The sequence below is a fragment of the Eptatretus burgeri genome, chromosome 17 (assembly GCF_056783735.1).
Source record: "Eptatretus burgeri isolate ZD-2024b chromosome 17, Ebu_testis_v1, whole genome shotgun sequence".
Classification (NCBI taxonomy): domain Eukaryota; kingdom Metazoa; phylum Chordata; class Myxini; order Myxiniformes; family Myxinidae; genus Eptatretus; species Eptatretus burgeri.
This window is the reverse complement of record NC_140977.1, coordinates 3150335-3173392: the sequence shown is the minus strand read 5'-3', so window position 1 is coordinate 3173392 and position 23058 is coordinate 3150335. Positions and strand designations below refer to the sequence as shown.

General features: G+C 47.1%; 1 protein-coding gene across 7 annotated transcripts in view; it reads left to right on the top strand.

Moving 5' to 3' along the window:
- The window catches only part of NEURL4 (neuralized E3 ubiquitin protein ligase 4), a 67872-nt gene that overhangs the window by 35506 nt on the left and 9308 nt on the right, over positions 1–23058 (top strand). For all 7 annotated transcript variants that reach the window (XR_015052975.1, XM_085862678.1, XM_085862680.1 and 4 more), the window contains 9 exons: positions 4893–5062; positions 5164–5271; positions 15166–15284; positions 16331–16564; positions 21184–21282; positions 21446–21574; positions 21842–21979; positions 22386–22541; positions 22847–23050. Coding sequence is in view for 6 of the 7 variants with exons in the window: in XM_085862678.1 (XP_085718804.1) it covers positions 4893–5062; positions 5164–5271; positions 15166–15284; positions 16331–16564; positions 21184–21282; positions 21446–21574; positions 21842–21979; positions 22386–22541; positions 22847–23050 (1357 nt within the window). In the remaining variant the exon portion in view is untranslated. The remainder of the gene's footprint in view (positions 1–4892; positions 5063–5163; positions 5272–15165; positions 15285–16330; positions 16565–21183; positions 21283–21445; positions 21575–21841; positions 21980–22385; positions 22542–22846; positions 23051–23058) is intronic.

Sequence of the window (23058 nt, the reverse complement as noted above, 5' to 3'; positions counted from 1 at the left end):
CCTTTTTGTGTGCACTGTCGCTTACATATTTTATCCTTTTTCTATTTTTTTTATTTTTTATTTTTGTAAGAAAAATAATCCGACCGGTCATTTTGCCGCCAAAGGATTGATTGACCTGGATTAGGGTTATGTTCATTCATTCTGTATGCAGTTGTCAAGTGTAGTAAAATATCAACCAATGAAAAGCATTGGAAATATATGCACTAACAATTCATTCGCTGTTGATCGATGACACTGCCATAATCTCCCTGTCAGTAGCATATTGACTTCAATATTGAGTAAATGCATGAACGTCTCTGCGCGGAGAAACTTTTCGGCTGCAGAACGGAGAAGCAAAATGTCCAAAGTTTGTTATTTCAACACCGCGCGGCTCAGCCATCCCGACTCTCTGGATTGGCTGGAAAGGGTGTCCATCCACAAAGCAGGATGTCATGTGTGCAAAAAAGTTGTAGATATTTCGAACATGGGCGAAAGCGCTCAAAAGTCATGCCAAGGGAACCAAACGCGTACGCTTGATGCAGCAGATGGCGGCCGATTCCCGTTCGCGAATTACAGAATTTTTTTGGATCGGCCAGCACATCGGTACCAGCAGGTATCGTCATGGATATTTGTTTATGAAATAAACTATTAAGCGTAAAACGCATCTGCCGTAATTAGATTTCAATGAACACATCACGAAAAATTCCAGTTTATAAATTTGACTTTTTGTAACCAAGGGAGATCGACTGAGCACAGCTAAAATAACAGTATAACGGGTTGTCTCCCCTTGAATGATTATGAATGATGAGTGAAATAATACCCTCATTTCTTGAACACTCAAACCGTTCAATTTATTTTAATTTATTTTATGGTACAAAACCAATAAATAAGATAAACATTGAATGACAGGAAAGTATGATTATAATAAAATTATATAAAATACTTAATTGAAAATTGTAAAACGGTAAATTATTAATTTTTTGATCATATAAATTGTTCTGAAGTTTATGGCTTTGGATTCAAACCGACTGAGAAAATAAATCCTACTGATATTTAATGAAATAAAATAAAATAAAAAACAATTTAGGAACAATTTTAAAGTTGTAGTTTGAATTTAGAGAATATTTTTTTTATATTACTGATGAATGCTGATGGATGTATTTAATAATTTGTGATATGAACTATTTTACAGTGGATCCGCAGATAGAGGTTGATGTAAGACCGGCACCAGCCAGCACAGCAACTACTGCAATACCGAGACCAACAACAATACAGGACTTTGTCACAAAGGATGAGGTGCAAAAGGCAGAGATTCTTTGGGCTTTACATGTTATAGAGTCCCACCAATCATCCAGGTCCTGTCAAGGTATTGGAACACTCTTTCACAGGATGTTCCCAGATAGTGGCATTGCATCACAATTTCGATGTGCAGAAAAGAAGGCTTCCAACTTAAACGTATTTGGTCTTGCACCACACTTCAAAGCGCTTCTGAAACAAAAAGTTAACAGCAGTTATGCGCTACTCTTTGATGAGTCCTTGAATTAAAAAAAGCAGAAGAAGCAGATGGATTTTTACATCCGTATTTGGGACAATGATGAAGTAAAATCACGATACTTGGACTCAAAGTTTGTCGTCCATTGTACTGCTGATGACAAGCTCGAGGAATTTAACACAGTGTTGGAGGGTTTAAATCCACGCAACCTGACAGATCAGCATGAATTGGAAGTTCCATCGCAGCATGCAATCACAAATGGAGACAAATTACGGGAAATCCTTGTTGGATGTAGGCTCATGTGGACTGCACATCCTCCATGGTGCATTTCAGACCAGCGTGGAGAAGTCGGAGAGAGGAATATCTTCACTTTTAAGGGCCCTATACACCCTGTTTCATGACTCACCTGCGCGTAGAGAGGACTATCTTCGTGTCACAGATGGCACAAAGCTACTGCTAAAATTCTGCAAAACAAGATGGTTAGATAACTCACCCTGCGCACAAAGAGCGATAGAAATAAGGGACAGTGTTTGCAAGTATGTTGGAGAAGTGAGAAAAGAATCGGTTCCTAACTCCGACAACCAGTCCTTTTCCACTGTGAAAAAAATCTGTTCAAACTCCCCTCACGCTGGCAAGATTGAAATTCTTCTTTGCCGTATCCCAGGAAATTTCACCATTCCTGACAACTCATCAAGATGATCGGCCCTTGTTGACTTTTATTTCACTTGATTTGCACGAGTTGATACGAAGCTTACTTCAGAGATTTGTAAAGCACTCAGTCACAGAACCTCTCACACCTGTAAAGCTGGCGTCGTTTGATGTAAGAAAAGATGACAACTACGCCGATCTGTCCAAGATTGACATTGGACTGGCTGCCGACAAAGCTCTGAAAGAAGCTGTTCGCTCCAAGAAAGCATCCGAGAGAGCAGTTTTCAAGTTTCGCAATGAATGCAGATGGCTTCTTGTGGAATTGGTGTCAAAGCTGATTGAAAAGGCACCAATCAAATATGCCCTTGCCAGACACTTAGCATGTCTGGACCCAAGACATTTCAACGAAAAGGAAGTAGCCATCCGCTACGTGCGCAGAACAGTGAATGCCCTTTGTGACGCCAAGTGGATAACACCAGAAAAAGGCGATGAGACTGTCCGCCAGTACTCAAGATATCTGACTGACGCTTCAGTTACTTTACTGACATGTATTGCAGTTCACTCATGAAAACAATTAATAGAAAAGACTGATTGTAGAATTTTGTGCGTTCCTTCAATCAGTAAATTGTTGAACACAAGGATGTAACGCAAGCATTATGTTTCCTTGAAAATGACAATTTGTCCTGGAAAACTCCTGGAATTTCATTCAGTCAGGACTGTACGGACCCTGAAGTAAATAATTCCTTTTCTCGAACAGCCTCATCTCACATCATCAATTCGTTTTCAGAGCTGGCCACTCTACCTTGGACATGCTGCTTCGACTCTCCCAACAATGGTGGAGGCCCTCAACATCAGACGTGAGATCAGGGCCGTCTCTATGGACATATCCTGAGCTTTTGATACAGTCTGACATCCTGCCTTGCTCTCCAAGCTGTCTGCCTATGGAATCCAAGGCCAACCCCACTCTCGGATTGGTGACTTCCTCCACTCTCGTAGACGTATGGTTCTCGATGGAATCCTTTCGTCTCCTCTCCTTATCAAGGCTGGAGTATCTCAACGCACTGTTCTGGGCCACATATTATTAGCTTATGTGGAATTTAAATTCCAGATAAGGTATTATCATTGCGCACCGTTCGTCCGTCCGTCCATCTACCATTTTGATTTCACCGGCCAATCCGCTTGGCCGATCCGGCTGAAATTTGGCAGCGACGTTCCTCTCCTGACTGGTAACGGGGATTGCAAAACCCGTTCTGGTCACGTGACTTTGAGTGGGTCAAAATGGCCGACTACGTAAATTTCTTCAAAAACCTTGTTCTCCAGACCCATCAGTCAGATAGAGTGCTATCAAATTTGAGTTACAACATTAGACCAGGGTAGGGATGTTAAATTGCGGAGGTCATGTCGATTACTTGACCGGAAGTGGGTAAAAATGGTGGAATTAGTAAATATTTGGGAAAAATCGTGTAAATTCCTTCAAAGACCTTCCTCTCCAGACCCACCAGTCTGAATGCCACCAAATTTGGGTGACATTAAGCCAGGGCCCATATAAGGTACAGGTCCGGTGGTCATATTATTCCTAATCTTCATCAATGATCTCGCTGATGAAAATCCTCTATCTCTTTGCTGATGACTCCACCCTCTGCCGTGACGTCTCTCATCCTGACAGACGGGCAGCAGCCTCTTCCTTCTTCTCAGACCCTGACAAAATCACAAACTGGTCGAACACAATTTTTCATTTGTATACATTTTGTCCACCCTTTGTGTTCTCCCCTACCCCTCATTACCTCCACCACCGAAGGGAAAGGAGGTTATGTTTTCACCCCTTTCTGTCTGTTTGTCTGTCTGTTTGTTTGTGTACAAGATATCTCAAAAAGTTGTCGATGGATCCCGATGAAACTTGGTGACCATGAGGAATTGATCCGATTTTAGTGAAATCCGAATCCGGATCCGACTACTAGAATTTTTGAAGCGATTCTTCTCCATTGAGAGATGGGGCCAAAAACGATATATAGCACAATATTTAAAAAATGTATTGGGCCCGATATGTTCTCTTGGATCAGGCATTACAGGGCGGAGGTATGCGCTCTACCGAGTGTCCTTATAGTTAGTACCTGCATCCCTTATTTGGCCGTCTCCGTCTACTTTCTCCCTCCGCCCTGCTGTTGGTTTTTTCCGTTCTCCTGCTGTTCCCTTTGTTATGTTGTGTCCTGATTTGCTCTGTGTGATTGCTCTTCCATGAGCCTAGTATAAATAAATAAATAGAAAACACAATGGCCTGACATTCGTGGCATTTTTCAGGAACATATCCCCAGTGAGTGTTGGGTTCCGACAGTGCTTTAAGTTGAACCCCAATGACATTGATAGAGCTTGGACGAACACATTTGAACCTGGGTCCCTCCCTTTATTAGCCCAGAGTTTAAGATTGGCCACTGTACGGACGAACACAATTACGCTGTTTTAATTGCCGTTCATCACCTGTCTCAGGTAGCATGCACAAGACCCTCTTTAAGGCATTATAGAATACCCCATACTGTTTCCCACCTGTTTGTTCCCATCGTTCCAGATTTTGCTTCCCATGTCTCGGGTTTAAATGTCATGAATGAGTCTTGAAGGCCAAGCACATTCAAACGTCACAAAGACGGTGTGAATCCCAAACTGATCGCAAGGTTATATCCTGTCATTGCTGGAAAAAAAAACAGTTCTTTCTCTTTTTCCTTCATTGCTGTGACAATTGCAGGAAAGTTTTTTTTTTTTTCCCTTTGTCCTTGTATAGCGGCACGGCGGTGATGCGGGACGGCGTGACGACCACCAGCTCGTACCCTGCCGACCTGGACAACCTGGAGATCGGTTCCAGAGTCGCGCTCTCAGTTTCTACGAACGGAGAGCTTCACTACTACTTTAACGGAGAGGACCAAGGAGTGGCTTGCACAGGAGTACCTCAAAGTACTTTCACAACCATATACATCACCGTTAACCATTTGCTTTGGCGTACGTCGCCGCACAGCCATTATGTGTACCACGTGATCCGCTTCTGTTCCCTCCAGATGTCTATGCTGCCGTGGACCTGTACGGCCAATGTGTGCAGGTCTCGCTCACCTCTGCAAGTGTTTCCTCTGGAGATAGATTGTTGGCCTCTTTACCTGGCAACACAGGTAATTATTTCTTATGTATACATCTTTCAGGAGTCTTTCAAACTCATTCTGGAAGCTGCATTTTGTACATTTTGTTCCAACTTGCTTTTGTTGTTGTTTTTGTGCGACATTTGAGGTATATTGTTCTGACAGTGCGGTCTTCAATGACCATTGTGCCTCCCGGCATGTATGGGATGAAGAGGTCTCTGCGTCTGCTGGGTTAATTTGCCACAAATTTGTGTCTCCAAATGCAATGGGCATGGCGGAAACGCTGACGGGAATAGCCGAGCGGCTCATTGACGTCCCGCGTTGAGACGTGTAAGCACGGACCTGATGTAACCGTCTTGCGGGTTAATAAACCAATTCTCCAAACCTATGGATCCCTTTTCCGATGTCCACGCAAGTTTTCGTCAAACAGGAGAACATATGGACAGAGAAAATAGGGAAATGGGAAGAAAGCACAACCGCTCGGTGGCGAGTAGAATAAAATAAATGAATTATATACCAGGACGGCCTAAGCAAGTACATCTCATCTCTTTATTTCAGAGGGAAAAATAGGATTCAGCAGGGGAATGATGAGACAAAGAAACCTGTCTTGCACGGCTCTGCTTGTGCATGCGGTTTGGTTCAGTCATCCACATGCTTGCTCCTTGACCCGGTCGGCGGCTGGAGGCCTGGGCCGGTGCGTAACGATTCGGTGCGGTCCTGGCCTTACCACACCTTGGAAGTCTCTCCTCCTCCCCCCAGGTCATCTTTTGCTCGCCAGCAGCAGAAAAACAGCAGCTCATCAGACAGTGCTGCCAAACAGACGTCCATATAAGGGCACGTCCTTGGCCCATCTGGTGCCCTTGCGCTGGCCCCGCGATCGTGCTGTGGTTCTCGCTAATTGGTTATTCAGGTCAGGTATGGGAGCATGTGCCAGAACAGCGCGTCGCTGCGTCCACTTTCCGCCGGTACTCCAGGGGCCTCCGTCTGGCCATCCCCCAGGCAGATGCCAGGCCCATCCCCATCTCCTTGAGATGATGGTCAACCTGCTGCAACCATGAGGCACGTGGTCGGCCCACTGGCCTCCTCCACTCATGAGACTCCCTCGCTGAGAGAATCTGGTGAGCAGGATCAGCGTCAGGAAAACGAGCCACATGTCCATACAGCCGCAACTGACGCTCACGGACTATGCAGGTAACAAATCTCATCCGAGTCTCTCTCAGCAACCGCTCGTTCGATACAAAATCCGACCAGCGATAGCCAAGGATTCTCCGAAGACACCTGGTACCAAAGGAATTAAGTCTCCATCTCAGATCCTTGGTCAGAGTCCAAGTCTCGCACCCATAGAGCAAGACTGGAAGTACCAAGGACCTGAAGACTCGGACTTTCGTCCTCCCGCACAGGTACCGGCAGCACCACACCCCATGATCCAGTGAATCCATGACTCCCCAGGCCCGACCCAGACGTCTGTTGACCTCTGACTCGCAGCCAGCAGAGACATGAATATCACTGCCAAGGTAAGTGAATCTCTCCACGACCTCAACATCCTCACCACAAACAGACACAGACAGGACAGCAGCATCCAAGATGTCACCGAAAGACTGGATCTTAGTTTTGACCCAAGAAACCCGTAATCTTAGCGGCTCCGACTCCTCATTCAGCACCTCGAGGGCCCCCAAAAGGATATCTAAAGTCTCCGCAAAGATGACTGCATCATCTGCAAAATCAAGGTCCGAGATCTTGACATTCCCAAACGATGCACCGCAACTTGATCTCTCCGACATCCTCCGTAAAATCCAGTCCATACAAGTGCTGAAAAGTGTGGGGGCAAGTACACATCCCTGACAAACTCCAGTAACAAATGGAAATAAGTCAGAGATGGTACCACCACACTTCACAGCACTCTCAGTACCAGAGTAGAGTTCAGACATCAGATCGATCAGTTTTGGTGGCACCCCACGAAGACCAAGAATCCTCCAGAGGACATCCCGATTCACTGAATCGAACGCTTTACAGAGATCAACATAGGCTGCAAGCAGCCCCTGCCGAAACTCTCGTCTGCGTTCGGTGAGGACACGCAGTGCAAGGATACGGTCAATCGTTGACCTCTTTGGTGTAAAGCCTGACTGCTCTGGACGCTGGTGCTCAAGCAGATGGTGGCGAACCCTATCAAGAATTATCCGAGCAAAGACCTTGCCCGGCACTGAGAGCAGCGTCACCCCTCGGTAGTTGTTGCAGTCTTGGCGATCACCCTTCCCTTTCCAGAGAGGGACAACAAGGCCCCTCTTCCAGTCAGTTGGGATGATGCCTGTGTTCCAGGCAGAGCACAAAACTGCATGCAACGACACGAGTGCAGCATTTCCACCAGCCTTGAGAAGTTCGGCATGGATGCCACAGATCCCTGGAGCTTTGCTCCGTTTCAACTGGTTCACCGCAGCCCGTGTTTCCACAAGCGAAGGTGGACCACAGTTGATTTGAGGGTCAGCAACAGGGATTGTAACACCCTTGACGTCCAACTCGACAGCTGGGGGATCAGCCTGGTACAACCGCTCAAAGTAACTGGCCCAGCGGGCCTTCACTTCAGACTCCTCTGTCAAGAGCCTACCACTCTCTGCTCGAACTGCAGTGCTCCGAGGGATGGGCTTAGATGAACGTAATGCGCGAATTCCCCTGTAAGCGGGATGAGAATCACCTGTCCACAGGTGATGCTCTACCCCCTCACAGATTCCTCGCACATAGGCCTCCTTGTCCACCCTCAGTGCACGTACAGTTTTACGCCTCAGCTACCTGAACAGCTCAGTTCTGCCATTCAGCCTGGCCCTGCGACTCTGGTCAATGGTATCCAGTGTCCCTTGAGAGACAAAATTCTTCTTTGCCCTGCGGTGAGCTCCAAGACATCCACCGGCAACATCAAGGACGGTGGTCTTGAAGGCGCTCCACAACTCTTCAGGACCCCCCAAAGCACCCAGACCCCCCAAGTGTCCACTCAGCCTGTTCGCAAACTCCTCAGCTACTCTCTCATCCCTGAGCTTGGCAACATCCAGCCTCGGCTGGGATGGTACCATTCTTCAGGATTTAAGGTGCAGCTTTAGAGTTGCTACAACAAGCCTGTGGTCAGTATTGAGGAACTGAGCACTCCGGTAGACCCTGCAGTTCTGGATCATCCTCCAACGACCGTCAATGAGGACATGGTCAATCTCCTTTGCCACACCGCCAGCGTTGGAATACCAAGTCCAGCAATGAGCTTGTGGGCGCTGAAACCATGAACCAGCCACCCTAAGTCCATGACTTCTTGCAAAGTCAAGGAACTTAGTGCTATTCTGGTTCCTGACCCATGGGGACCAACACACACCTCATAACCATCCCTATCAGTTCCAGTCGATGCATTGAAATCCCCCAAGACTAGAAGTGTATCTCGTCTGGGGCACTGATCAACCACAGACTCGAGTGTGGCGTAGAATGCATCCTTCACGGTGAGATCACTCGCCTCAGTCGGAGCATAAACAGAGACCAGGGAAATGACACCTAAGGAGTGACGAATCCTTAATCTCATAATACGCTCGTTGACCGGTGTTACCTCAATTATCATTGGGGTCAGCTTATTGGACACAGCTACAGCAACTCCTTGGGTATGGTAACCATCAGAGCGACCAGACCAATAGTAGGTGTAACCACCCACCATTATCTCGCCGCAATCCGGTCTCCGAACCTCAGAGAGAGCTGCAATCCCGATGTCCAAACGCTTGAGCTCAGATGATAACAGAGACAGGTGATCATCCTCTCTTAGGGATAGGACATTCCAGGCACCCACCCGAAGGGACCGCCTCGGGTTAACCCAAGGAGACCGCCGTCTGGTGGATGACACCTCAGCACCACTCCGACACACTCTCCCGCAATCTGACCCAGGGATGTTACCCCGTGGTTTCCCTCCTATCATCAAAGATTGGGGGTCCCGAAGGCTTTGCCCCAATCCCGTCATCCGGTGAGCTGCCCTGCGAAGGGAAGCTGCACAGGAGGTACTCCCACGGAGTGGGTTTTCAGATTTTTTTTGCGTTTTTGCGTTTTGCGGAATGAAGCGTTTTACGGTGGCCGGAGTGCAAATCCTGCCACCAACCTCCTAATAAGAAGTAACCCAACTGCAGGAGGACGTCCGCAGACACAGTTGGGCACTAGATATGGATGGCTGTTGGCTCACAAGGAGCTCCTCTGCCCTTTGACAGGTTTTGTTTTTAATCCTGCTGGGTGTCCATATCCAAACACCCCCTCACCAGAAAACCTGGTGGGGGAGACGGTTTAGTCGCCGACAACCCGACCATGGAACAGGTTAGTACAGGTTTACATGGTACCTGTAGCAGGTCACAGATCGAACCTGACCTGACATACACATACATACCTGACATACATACATTGGTTATTATGGGGAGAAAATTCCATAAAAGTACAGATAGACAATGATGAAGATTCCAGAATGTATGGAAGAGGGAAAGGCGGGCCTGAGACACACATTTGGACGTGCAGACCCGATCTTTCTAAACCTGTGGTCGACACGTTTTATCATCATGGAAATGCCGCCACATTTAACATGTCCTAGCACACAACTATACTAATATATCCCTCATTTTTCCCCAGGATTAGATCCGTAACAATAAAATGTATTGTCGTGGACTTTGGGTTCGGGAATTACCGCAAGGAGAAGCACTCGAGTTCCTCCTGAACACCCGGCCCTGTTGGCCGACGTGCCGTGCATAACTCCGTGGCCCGGCAGGTTGTTAAGCAACCACAAATGTCAATGAACTTGTCAACTCTAACAGGGTTCCTCGTCTGACACCGTTTACCTAAGGAGCTGACTCGATCAATCCCCTCTCGTCTTCAGTTGTCCTACCCTTGCTCCCGCCCTTGGTTCACTGAAGCTTGTGGTGAGGCAGTTGTCCTGAAACAACGTGCCTTTGCCTCATGGAAAGCAAACCCAACTGAGGGTAATCTCAGTTCCTTCCACAAAGCTCAGAACAAGTGTGTATCTACCCTCAGGAGAGCCAGAAAACAACATCTTTCACAGCTCAAATCTGAACTCTCAAACCTCTGTCCCTCCTCCAAATCCTGATGGCATCTAAACAACTCTGTTTCTGGTATATGTTCCCCCTCCATCCCCTCCCTTTCCTCAAATGGCCACACTGCTGATACCGCACGTGAAAAGGCTGAATGCCTACACTCGGTGTTTGCAGTTAAATCTTGTGTCCAAAACCCATCACTTTCTCTACCCACCTTACCCAGTCGCATCCAACCGTCCCTGAACTCTGTGTCCTTTTCTCCTGACAAGGTGGAGAGCTTGCTGTCAAACCTCGACTCAGATTCTGCAACCGATCCAGACAGCCTCAACCCACGTGTCCTAAAAACCTGCTCCTCTGCTCTTGCTCACCCTCTCTCTGTTCTATTCACCCTCTCATTTGCTGAAGGTCATCCGCTATCTGCTTGGAAATCAGCAAGCATTACTGCCCTGCATAAAAAGGTGCAAAACAGATCCCTGCAACTACAGACCAATCGGCCTTCTCCCAATCATCAGCAAGGTTATGGAATCCATCATCGCTTCAGACATTAAATCCTTCCTCTTCTCCAATGGCTTGATTTCCGATCATCAATTTGGTTTAAGACCAGGTCACTCTGCCCTGGATATGCTGCTTCTGCTCCCAACAGTGGATGGAGGTCCTCAATGCCGGACATTAAATCGGAGCCATATCCCAAGACATATCATGTGCTTTTGACACGGTCTGGCACACTGTCATGCTCACCAAACTCTCTTCCTATGGTATCCAACGCCATCTCCACTCATGGCTCGCAGACTTCCTCTCCTGTCACAGTCAACCTGTGGCCCTAAATGGAGTTCTTTCATCCCCTCTTCCTGTCCAGGTTGGAATTCCTCAAGGTAGCGTTCTGGGCCCTGTTTTTTTTTCTCGTTTTCGTCAATGATCTCTCCGACTCTCTGGAAAATCCTCTATATCTCTTTGTTGACTCCACCCTCTGCCGTACCATGTCATCCCTCAAACCGGTATGCAGCAGCTTCTTCGCTCACTGCAGATCTGGGTAAAATCACAAACTGGTCCAACACGTGGAACATGTCTTTCGATTCGGACAAATGTCACACTCTCTCACTATGTCTCTCCGAAAGGACCGTTTGGACCCCCCCCCCCCATCCACTTTCTCAACAATCCTCTGGAAGAAGTCCTTTCATTCAAGCTTCTGGGTCTCACTATCTGCCATGATTTTTTCCTTGGAAAGCCACATTTCATGATTGGGAATTCTCCATTGTGAAAAGTTCTTCCTCGGCCCACCTGATCTCTTGACCACTTACAAAGCTTTCGTCCTCAGCCTGATGGAGTACTGCTCTCCTCTCTGGGCTGGTGCTCCTGCCTCCCACCTTTCTCGGCTTCACGCTGTGGAAACCAAGGCATTTCGGATCATTGGCATCTCCCGTGATGAGGCTGAGTCTTTGGGCCTCTCACTCTCTCACCACAGGCAGATCGGGGGTCTTTCTGTCTTCTACCGTCTCCTCTCCGGTCTCGCCCCCCCTGCTCTCTCTCTCTCTCTGCGATTTGTCCCCACCACTTTTCTGCAGGGCGCTCAAGGTCCGCCAACAACCCCCTTCTGGTAAAACTACCAAAATCAAGAATCACTGCTCACCTTCACTCTTTCATTCCTCTTTTTTCCCGCCTTTAGAATAAACTCCCTCACTCTATTCATTCCCATTCTTCCCTCCAGGCCTTCAAAACAGCTGTTCACCACGACCTCTTATCATACCCCATCCAAATCCTCGATCTTTTCTACCCCCGTTAATCCACCCAAGCCCACCTCCTTCAAATTCCCTGCTTTCCTTCCTGAAAGTCCCTCTAATGTCCATCTTGAATATCCCGTGTTCCCCACCCCATCCCTCTCCCTTCCACAGATCTCCTAATGTCTCTGTTCCCCACTGTTTTTTCATTCCCACTCCCACCCCTTTTGTCTCATGCCCCCTTTGCTGTGCGTTGTGTGTTAGCTCTCATACGAGCCTCAACAAGGCATCCAAAATTTTTTTTAAAAATCGAGGCCCGTGCCCTCAGCGTGCGTTCGGACTACTGCCAAGCAAAAGAGTGAGTGTACACTGGCTAACGAGAACAAATCACATGAGGTAAAACTTCCTGTCTCACAATAATGCGGACTGTTCTGGACCAATGGAGGAAAGGACACTACAAGCAGGTTGAACTGAACAATTACAAGGGTTTATTTATAATGTGCGTGAGGAAAAGCACGTGGCACAGTGAAGACGAGGGGGTTTATTCACAAGGGTATTCATAAGGCAGGGACGTACAATATCCGTGTGGAGTGGCACAAAACATACAATGATACAGATTCATTTGATAGAGGGACGATTAGCAGCGCTTACCCGAGCTAATCATCTTACACAGTCTTACTTAGATTAGCATGACAGGCGTCATCAGAATTATTCCGCGGAAGGGTAGACGAGCAAGATCGATGAGAAAAGCTGAGGCGTTGGCGGCGTCTGGCTTATACAGCAGTTGCACGCGGGCATGTGGCAGTCTAAAGTACAGGGAAGGGGATAAGTGGGGGGTAATGAAGATCAAAAGGGATGTCTGGGTATGTGATGAAGAGATGTGAGTGAGGTGTGGTGTCGGGTGCTCAGAGTGAGAGACAGGGTGCGAGTCGTTTGTCGTTCTAAAAAGAACGTTTATCCTGGCTTTGCCCTCACTAATAGCCCTTTGTGCTTCCACAGTACACGAGTCGGAAAAAGAGAGAAATAATGCATAACAATTAGAACCGCCTTTCGTGTGTGGTGGGTCGATTTCACCGATCTCCCAATATTGCGCCCGGACTGGATGGCGCTCAGTCCGCTCGCTTCCTCAGCGATCCGTTCCTTCCCCTTCAGCAGCAAGCACCAACAAATCTTGTGGCAACCACTCCATCCTGCAACAACCCAGCAACCACCACACAAGCTCTTTTCCAGCGACCAGCTCCAATATCTAAGGGCCTCAGCAGAGGTGGAGTTTGGGGCGGGGGGGGGCAAGGGTGAATTCTTGTCTCTTGTAGGTGTGGTGCATGGGTCATGTGCCACCCACTTTCCTCTGAGCACGGTGTGCCCATTGGTGACGTCACCCTCTCCATGAGTGTGTTGGTTTGGAATCGCTTCCACTCGTCCTCCGAATGTGCCATGCACTCAAAATGGGGCTGACGTGTACCAGTCCCCATCTGTTGCTTGAACTCCCGGGAAGGGCACGGATATCGGAGCTGGTCGCTGGAAAAGACGAAGTTTGCTGGATAGCAGGGCAGTCCCTGTTTATCGAGGAACGTGATGGAACGGTATCGCACACTTGCACCTTGGTGTAAAGGCTTTGTTTGTGGCGGTGCTGGTCTTGGGTATGAGCGTGAACCAAAGGTGTCTGTGGGCAAGGCGAGATGATGGTCCCAAGGTGCGGGAAGGCGGTTTGCAGTGGAGAGATGTATGAAGCTGGTGTGGTTGTGGAGTCAAAGCGTCATTGTTGGGTAACAGTGATTTGGACCATGGAAGAAGCCTGGAAAGGCGAGTTTGAATGGTGGTGTTGAAAGGAAGTAGTCTCAGGTGTGTCTGAGTGTTAGCTGCGGCTGTATGGACATGTGGCTCGTTTTCCTGACTGTGATCCTGCTCTCCAGATTGTCTCAGCGAGGAAGTCTCGTGAGTGGAGGAGGCCAATGGGCCGACCACCTTGCCTCTTGGTTGCAGCAGGTTGATCAGCATCTCAAAGAGATGGGGATGGGCCAGGCATCTGCCTGGGAGACGGCCAGACGGAGGCCCCTCGAGTACCGGCGGAAAGTGGATGCAGCGACGCGCTGCTCCGGTGCATGCTCCCATGCCTGACCTGAGCTGACCTGTGACTGAAGCAAGCAGGGTGGTTATCACTGGCATGTAGGAGAATTGTGGTGAAGAAGGCTATTGTGGTTGAAATGGCAGTTTGGTTATGGTGCACATATGCAAATTAGGCTGCTAGCAGTGAGTGCTCATTCGTGTGAGGAGAGGATTGTGTACAGCGAAGATAATAGGGAAGAACGGGGGGGGGGGGGGGAACCATAACTAATCCCTCGCATATTCCCTTTGTAACCCACTAGACACAAGGGGAGGACCCTATCTGGAATATGTAATGACGAAATAACTGCCTCGGAAATCGCTGTATGTTGTGTGCCATTGCTTTGGGGTTTCGGTTTCTAGAACCATCACAGTATGATGGCATCGAGGTATTCTTGTGTGTGTCTCATTTTATCCCCCCCTCCCCCCCTCCCTGATACCAGACCCTTCAGCTCTTTACCCTGGGTTTGAATCTTGGTCCAGTTATAAACTCTCATCCTGGTGTTTCCTTAGCAGGACGAGGCATCAATATGTGTGTGCCGTCCCTCGTACAGATGTTAAGCTGGGTGTCCCTTCTGCCAGCATCGGTGGACATTAAATATCGCATTGTGTCCTTCGTGAAGAGTAGGCCAGTTGTCGCCGGCACCATGAACAAATTACAAATTCCTGCCTGTCCTGTAGTTGGCAAGCGATCTGGTTTTCTCGGACCCTTCTTGATATCAGGTTATTACACCGTTCACTATCTCAGACTGTTGTTGCTGTTTGGGCAGCAGTTCCTGCATTGTAAGATTGATCACGTGGTTTGCATGTCTCGTGTGAATGACGACCTTCAGGTCTTTTTCTCCGTAAGGTCAAGGCTCATTGAAGATTTGAGAATTCTGATCGTTGAGGCGATGTCTTTGTTATTTTCAAGTTCCACTTTCCCCGATCTGTTGCGATTGTTTATCATTCGAGTCTCTCTTCCTTCCGAACCAGTGTGTTTCGAAGTTCCCGTTGTACGAATGTAACAATGATTATCGGTTGAGAGAGACCCGTTGACACCTCATTCGATGGTTCTCGTGCAGGCCATCTCCTTTTGCACCGTTTCCACGGTCACACCGCTGGGCGTGTGTGCTGCCCTCTGGGTGCTGTGCAGCATCCTTTGATTGGCTCCCAGAGCCTCGAGGATGGGGAAGCGTTTGAGGTGAGTCGAGCTGTCGTGCGAGGACACCAATCGAATTTGAGTCGCTGAAAACTCTTCTGTTTTTTGATATGGAAAGCAATGTTGACGTGCTTGAGATGACGGTTCGATGTACAAAACCCCGTCTGATTTACTTGTGCGTCGTCCTCCCGGGCTTTCGTGCAGTAGTACCATTCCCATCAACCTCCACCTTTTATACGATGCTTTTACTCCTCGTTTTCATCCATTTTTAGCTTATCTGGAATTTAAATTCCATATAAGGTATTGGCATCACTCACCGTCCGTCCGTCTCCTATTTCGACTTCTCCAGCCAAACCGTTGGCCCGATCCGGCTGATATACCAAATTTGGGTTACAACGTTAGGCCAGAGTAATAATAATAATAATAATAATAATAATAATAATAATAATAATACCATTCCTTTCGGCACATAGGGCTGCTAAGGCAGTTTCATTGGCAAGGAGTACAGTCCAAGACGGGTCGCCACTCTGACGCAGGTTACCCCAAATGGTTATTACCCCAGTACACTGGTACTCATTTCGCTGACCTCGGAAGGATATCAGGCTGAGTCAACTCCACCTGGTGTTAATTCGATGGTCGACAGGGGTTTGAAGGTCCCAAGCCAGCCACCTTAACCGCTAAGTCAACACCTGGCTTTAGGCCAGAGTTGGGACGTTAAAGTGCCGAAGTCATGCCGATCACGTGGCCTGAAGTGTGTCAAAGTGGCGGATGTAGAAAATATTTGGGGAAAATTGTGTAAATTCCTTCAAAAACCTTCCTCTCCAGACCCACCAGTCAGAATGCTACCAAATTTGGGTTACAACATTAGGCTAGGGCCCAGATATGCTATGGGTCCAGCGGTCCTATTTTTATGTCATTTCTCCAAAATTGGCTCAGAGTGGGTCCTGGTGTCCATCCGTACGTACGTCTGTATCCATCAGCTCGCTTTTTATTTTGTCTCCCTGGAGTTGTTCTGCATCACTTCATCTCATGCCCCTTTGTCGTATGAACTCGATCTTTGTTTTTGGGTGCACGTGAAATGCTTGCAGATGCGAGTAGATGAAGTGCAAGGTGGTTGGGCGGGGTCACTGGCCGTGGGTGTGACCTCTGCTTTGCCGTCTGACCCCGGTTTGCCAACGCTTGATCTGCACACCCTGCGCAAAGGCCGAGGAAAGGTCGACGGTTTCACTTGGCTCGTGGCAGGAGGCTGTGAGGTCATGGAGGTGAAAACGGTGTCCAGAACCCGGCGAAGGAGCTATGGACGTGACCTTTATCGGCTTCAGGTATGTAAACGTATTGTGCTTTCGACCCACTGAATACACTTCCACTCGTCATCGGTTTCTGAAAGAGGAATGAAAGAGTGAAGGTGAGCAGTGATTCGTGATTTTGGTAGTTTTACCAGAAGGGGGTTGTTGGCGGACCTTGTAGTGCTGTGGCATTGCTGGAAAAAATAGGTAACCCCCTCCCCAGGGTAGAACAAAGCACAACCATATTTTTTTGGTTTATTAGGATGTCTGAAGTAGGAAATGGATGGTTGTGAAAAAATATATTGGGGATAGCATGTATTTTTGGTGCAATTTGTAATTATAGTGCCTGAAATTTTTGTGCGTTTCGGAAAATCATAAAATCATAAAAATGACTGTTAAATCTTCAATTATCAACTAATTTTCATAATTAAAGTGTCATTTTGTACAGAATCAAGAGTATGTTGCTTTCAGATCATGTCAGTCGCTAAATCTGAATCGTTAAGTTTTCAAAACTGAAAAAATGTGATTTTACTAACTAATTTTATTCCGAAATGCTATCTTACATTTTGTTGTATACTAATATTTTTTGCTTTAACATTGACAGTGCAAGGCAATCCTAATGCCAAACAATGGCACTTCTGTGAAGTCTTGCATTCAGCATCCATACAGTACATGCGAGTTAGGTCTCGGACTTCAATAGGTGCAGCCCCTTTCACGTAGTAAACAGGTTGCATGGAAGATGTGTCCTCGTCCCATCTCCAGCCATTACCAATTGGGATCAACTGTTGTGGTTTTGAAACTCCACATTGCATCCATATAGTTAACTGGTACTTGGCACGCAACACGTGTTGAAGAAAAGCATCCTCAGTTGGAGGAAATGCTGATGCAGGTTTGTCACTCTTGCAAGCAAATTCGTACCGTAACTCATCTAAGGTAGTACATAAGTTGCGATTGGATTTCCATACAATGCTAATGTGTAACCGATGAGCATCCTGCAGGTTTTCTGTCAAATCAGGAGTTGTGCCCAGGGTGCTCAGAGCAGGAAGATCCTCTGCATATTGAACTAGCTTACTGAAGGCTGTTTTCTTGCCAATCTTGTAGAGACTACTGGTGCTATCACACGCAGTAAGGGCGTGTGCAGATGGTAAGGCACGTGCTACATTTTCTCCTGCATTTTGACAGATACTATGAACCGGTATAAATGTTTCTCGATTTGTTCTTTGTCCAGTGTGTCCAGAATGCGTGTATATTAACTTTGGCACTTTTGCCTTCATTTAGATAGTAAACCAGCAAGACTAGGACATCTGTATCATCTGACTTCACTATCAGCCTTTCATGAGATGATGCTAGTTCAATGGCATGAAGAAGCATCTGAGTGTCTGCTTCTTCTTGTGTGCTGAAGAGCCGGAGAAGATTGATTTTTTTTTTTTCCATTTGAGTCGATGGTTACAACTCTCTCAGCTTCTGGAAATCCACCTGCAGGAGTTATACTCTGGCCATTGATCAGTCCAGGTGGGTCATCTAGTAATGACTGTGATATGAATGCTGCAAGGTTTGCCTTGTTAGCAGAATTCTTTAGGAAATTCCTCTAATGTGGCACAACTCTGTCTGGAGCAATTACATGAGTTGCAACTGCAGAATTGCATTCCAAGAATGGGGGGCATCATAACGATCAAACACAAGGACAACAGACTTGATGTTCCATGAATTATTGAGCAGGGCAACAATTTTGCGTAAGATAAGCTGCGCAATATCCCTGAAAGTGTTGAACTGTGTTTCATGTATCCCTTTGGAGAAGCGCCACCACAACAAGGTCATTCACACTTTGAAGTCCACGGGGCATGTACACGTCTGTCCCTTTTTAGTGAAGCGCAACTGACGTAAGAAACCTCCGTACTTCATCGTAGGACACAGAGTAGCCCAAGTCATGAAGATGATCAACCAGTTTCTTTCTCCCAAACAAATGATGCACAGAGATTCCTAAACCAAGACTTATTGGCGTCCGTATTCGCCGACTCTGAGCAATGATATTTTGACATATAGCAATGATCTTCAGCTCCCAAGTTTGAGAGTCACCATTGGCAAAGCAAGATACAGAGTCAAATGCTTGTTTGCTCACACACCATGATAAAAAAAAATCATACAGACAATCTGGCACAAATTTTCCACACTCCTCCAGCTCCAGATCAAAACTACATATGTAGTTGTCACTGTCAGTTGTATTACTCGTATGGCTTCTCAGGATTGCTGCTGCCATATGCAAGATCTGATATTCATCGAGCTGATCTTTTGCTGAATGTAAATCAGAAAACTCAATGTCTTCATCAGTTTCCATGTGTGATGCTTGTTGGAATGCATCACCAATTGTCATGTTGCCTGAACAGACCCAGTCTGATTGTCCACGGCGTTACACGAAGATTAGTCCGCTTCCACAATAATTTTTTAGCTTTGTCTTTAACTTCCAGGATGAATATTGTTGTGCATCAGTCACCCCCCATGTCAACCAATGCTTGGACATACTTTTCTTTCAGGAGAGAGAGAGGCTTGTCACGGTCAATTTTTGGGATAGCACTGATTTCTCAAGCTCAGTCTGAACAACGTGGAATGCTTTCTCGTGACAGGTCTGTTCTTTGTCGGATGTGGCTGCCTTCGAACATGCTGCTTCGATGTTGCGATCACTGATATAATGTCCAAAACAACTCCGATGATACTTTGCATCAAAGACAAAGAGGTCTGAATGTGTAAGCATTCGAGTATGAATCTCTTCATCATTTCGTTTGGCGGCTGCTTCCAGAACTCTCTGTCTGGTGGATTTACCACTTACAGTTGTAATTGGAGTCAATTTTTTTTTTCTGATTTCTTGTCTCCTTTGCCACAAACAAAACATTGAGTACGGATATTGAAATTGGAGGAATGTGATCTACTGCTTTGCCGCAATGAGGGACGACTTGCCGATGGACCTGCGGCATCATCATACATGTAATTGTTTGAGGAACTTGTATATTTTACGCGGCAAAGTTTGTGGAAGTTCACATGAATCTCGCTGGAGATAATTTGGTCTTCTCAGGATGAAAATAATTCATAGACGTCATCTTTGCGTTTCTTACATACATTCATGATGGTCCTAAGGCCATCTTGGGTTGGATTCTTGACAACAGCACCTCCTTTTGTTAGGGATTTGAAGCACAATATACATTGTTTCGTGTTCAAACGAGGTTTCTTATCAGGAGGTTCACCATCCATGATGCTTTTCTTGTACTGTATTCAATGATGAAAGTTTCTCTGCCCTACAAAGACAAAGAAGGACAGGTGAAATAACTGGGACTAAAAACGATGTTCCTCGGAATTGGATTTGACACATACACACTCTTATATTTTTTTTTTCGGCAAAACAATACTGTCACAACCTAATTATGTACTGCCCTTTCAGATGACACCTTATTTGTGCAAATCGGTTGAAAATTGCAGGTTTAACAGTCATTTTCGTGATTTCGCAACATTCGCCAAATTATTGGAGACTACTAACACAAATCATGACCAAAATACATGCTATCCCCAAGATATTTTTTTTCACAACCATCCATTTCCTACTTCAGACATCCTAATAAACCAAAAAAATATGGTTGTGGTTTGTTCTACCTTGGGGAGGGGTTACCCTGCTTTTTAGGGCCCTTATGGGGAATGGCCACAACACTATTGAGCGCCCTGTGGAAATATGGGGGGAGGGGGGGCGAGACCAGAGAGGAGATGGTAGAAGACAGAAAGACCACCGCCCGGCCTGCGGTGAGAGAGTGAGGGGCCCAAAGACTCAGCCTCATCGCGGGAAATACCAATGATCCTAAAAGCCTTCGTTTCCACAGTGTGAAGGTGAGAGGCAGGAGCACCAGGCCAGAGGAGAGAGCAGTACTCCATCAGGCTGCGGATGAAGGCTTTGTAAGTGTTGAGGAGCTCAGATGGGCCGAGGAAGGACTTTGCACGATGGAGGATTCCTAGTCGGCGACTGGATTTGGAGGCGAGGTTTGAAATGTGGCTTTCCCAGGAAAGATCATGGCACATTGTGAGACCCAGAAGGTTGAAAGAAAGGACTTCTTCAAGAGGATTGTTGAGAAAGTGGATGGGGATTTGGAGTGGGTTCCAAGCGGTCCTTTCGGAGAGACATAGCGAGAGAGTTTTCCTGATTGAAAGACGTGTTCCACGTGTTGGTCCAGTTTGTGATTTTATCCATATATATAATGTGGGTAAGAAATAACACCTTGGTGAGCACATCCCCACTTAAACGGTGGTATAATGACTCCTTTTAGCGCGGTTTTGATTGGCGCGCTCTTCTCCAAGGACACATTTTGAGCGCTAAGTAAGGTATTACTGTGTTCTATTTGAATGTGGAATGTGCTTGTCACTGGCAAAATCTGCACAGATCGCCCATCCTTACCGTGATCGATTGGTGGTGGGTTGCCACCATCTACCATTGCATCCGTTGGTGATAGTGACCCTGCAAGGCTGTGAGGTTGGGAGGTCTTGTATTTTGAGACGGAGGGGTTGAGTATCCGTTGAGCACATTTAGCATGTAGCTCGGCCATAAAGCAAGACTGTGGATGTAGCCAAACCGAAGGTGTTGCACGTTTGGTGATTGCTTTGTCCTTTCGCATGTGGTTTAGGTGGGCAGTCGTGTGGGCCTCAAACGCCGTAAAGGAGGGGCGCTGCACCTGCTGCTAGATGGAGACGACCAGGGTCCAGCCCTGGGTGCGATCCCTTCGGTATGTATGGATGTGAGAACAACGCGGCTCGTCAGCGGAGCATGGTGCATTCGTGACGTCGCGACTATCTCTCCAACAATGCAGCACCGTTTTCATTTTCCGTGGAATTCCACTTCTTTTGTTAAATAATAATAATAATATTAACAGCCCTTTCCCGTACCAGGGTGTTCGTCCATTGGTGCTGCTTTCGAGTAGAATCACAGCAGTGACCGTAATGAGCCAGAGTTTCCATGTAAATTATTCACGTTCATCGCAGCCTTCCACTCTGGACCCGGACCCCGATACCCTTTCGGTAGGTCGCCATGTCCCTCTGTCTTGTACACGAGCACGATTGTTCAGTCACGTGATGGTTTTTTAATTATTATTTATTTATTTATTTACTTTGCATTTCCCTTTGGATTTGTTCTTTAATATGTTAATCATGTGACTAGAATCTTATGGAGTGTAAACTGTCGCCTCCCCCCCCCCCAAAAAAAATGGGATGATTGAAAATGAAGAACGATTCATCCTTGCTTATCCCGGCACTCGTGACCCGTTCGTCGTTTCATTTATCCCGCAGAGCACCCCCGTGCTGAGTTTCTGCGATGCAGGAAGTTGTGTGCGGTTATCGCACAAAAACCGCACCTCCCAGCGGATATCCGGCTACAACAGTTACCTTGTCACTAAGGAACCTTTACTCCGAGATCACGTCTTCCAGGTCAGCTGGGAAGGTTTGACGTCATAAAAGGTTTCAAGGTTATTTCCTTTCCTTGATCCTGTAATCTCGAAAACAAATTCTTCTTAAAATGATCCTTTAATTTATTTTGGGGGACGAATGGCTACTCGGGCCAAAAAAAAATCAACTCCTGCAGTCTGATGATGTCACACTACTTGGGGGTTTATTTTATTTTATTTTCTGCGTCCGTAATCAATATCCGCCCAAAGAACCGTTGTGAGGTCATCCACATGTATGGGAATCTGAATTTCCTCGGTGTTGTGTTCGTGCACTCGGCGGGATTACATCTGTTGGCACGTATGTAATTGTGATCAACTGCCAAGCCGTATCATGTCTTCGCTTCATTGCACCAATCATTGATCAACATCCTCCTTTCCCTCCCCCCCAGGTGCAAATTGACCGGATTGCTGAAGGCTGGGACGAGTCTCTCGGTGTTGGTGTCGTGGTCGGTGAATGTGGCTTCCACGGGGAACCGGGTGCTCCCGGCCCAGGCTGTGAACTTTGGATTTTCCAAGGTCGTGCGTTATACCATAATGGGTTTAAGGTCAGTGCTTCAACAGCAAGTCCAAGGTGGAATTCTACTCGCACCGTCACAGGTGTGTGAACTCATGGGACGCCCCTGTTAAGTCTCACCATCTTGCCATGTGTGTACAATGGCTGTTTAGTCCCATTTCGTTTGGGATGTTCGGTGTGCCAATTTTCGTAGGAATGGTGAATCCCGCTGGCTCGCTAATGATCTTCAGGAATGGTCTACTGGTCGAGTATTTACATATAACAAGACTTGATGCACTTCGTCTGGTCTGCACGTGACACAAGCCAGACACGAAACCTCCTCCTTTTTCTGCACAGGTGTTTGATGGTGTTGGTGCAGACCTTTCGGCACTGGCTCAAGGCTCGAGGGTGGGGGTCACCGTGGATGAAGAAGGGGTGCTTCGCCTATCCATTAACGGCAGGGGCGTTCGTGCTTCCGGGTTCGAGAGGCTCGGCTCCGTGGGACAGATTGGTAGTTGCATGATCCGCGGAGCCGTCATCTTGTACGGACGCTGCGAGCAGGTGACGCA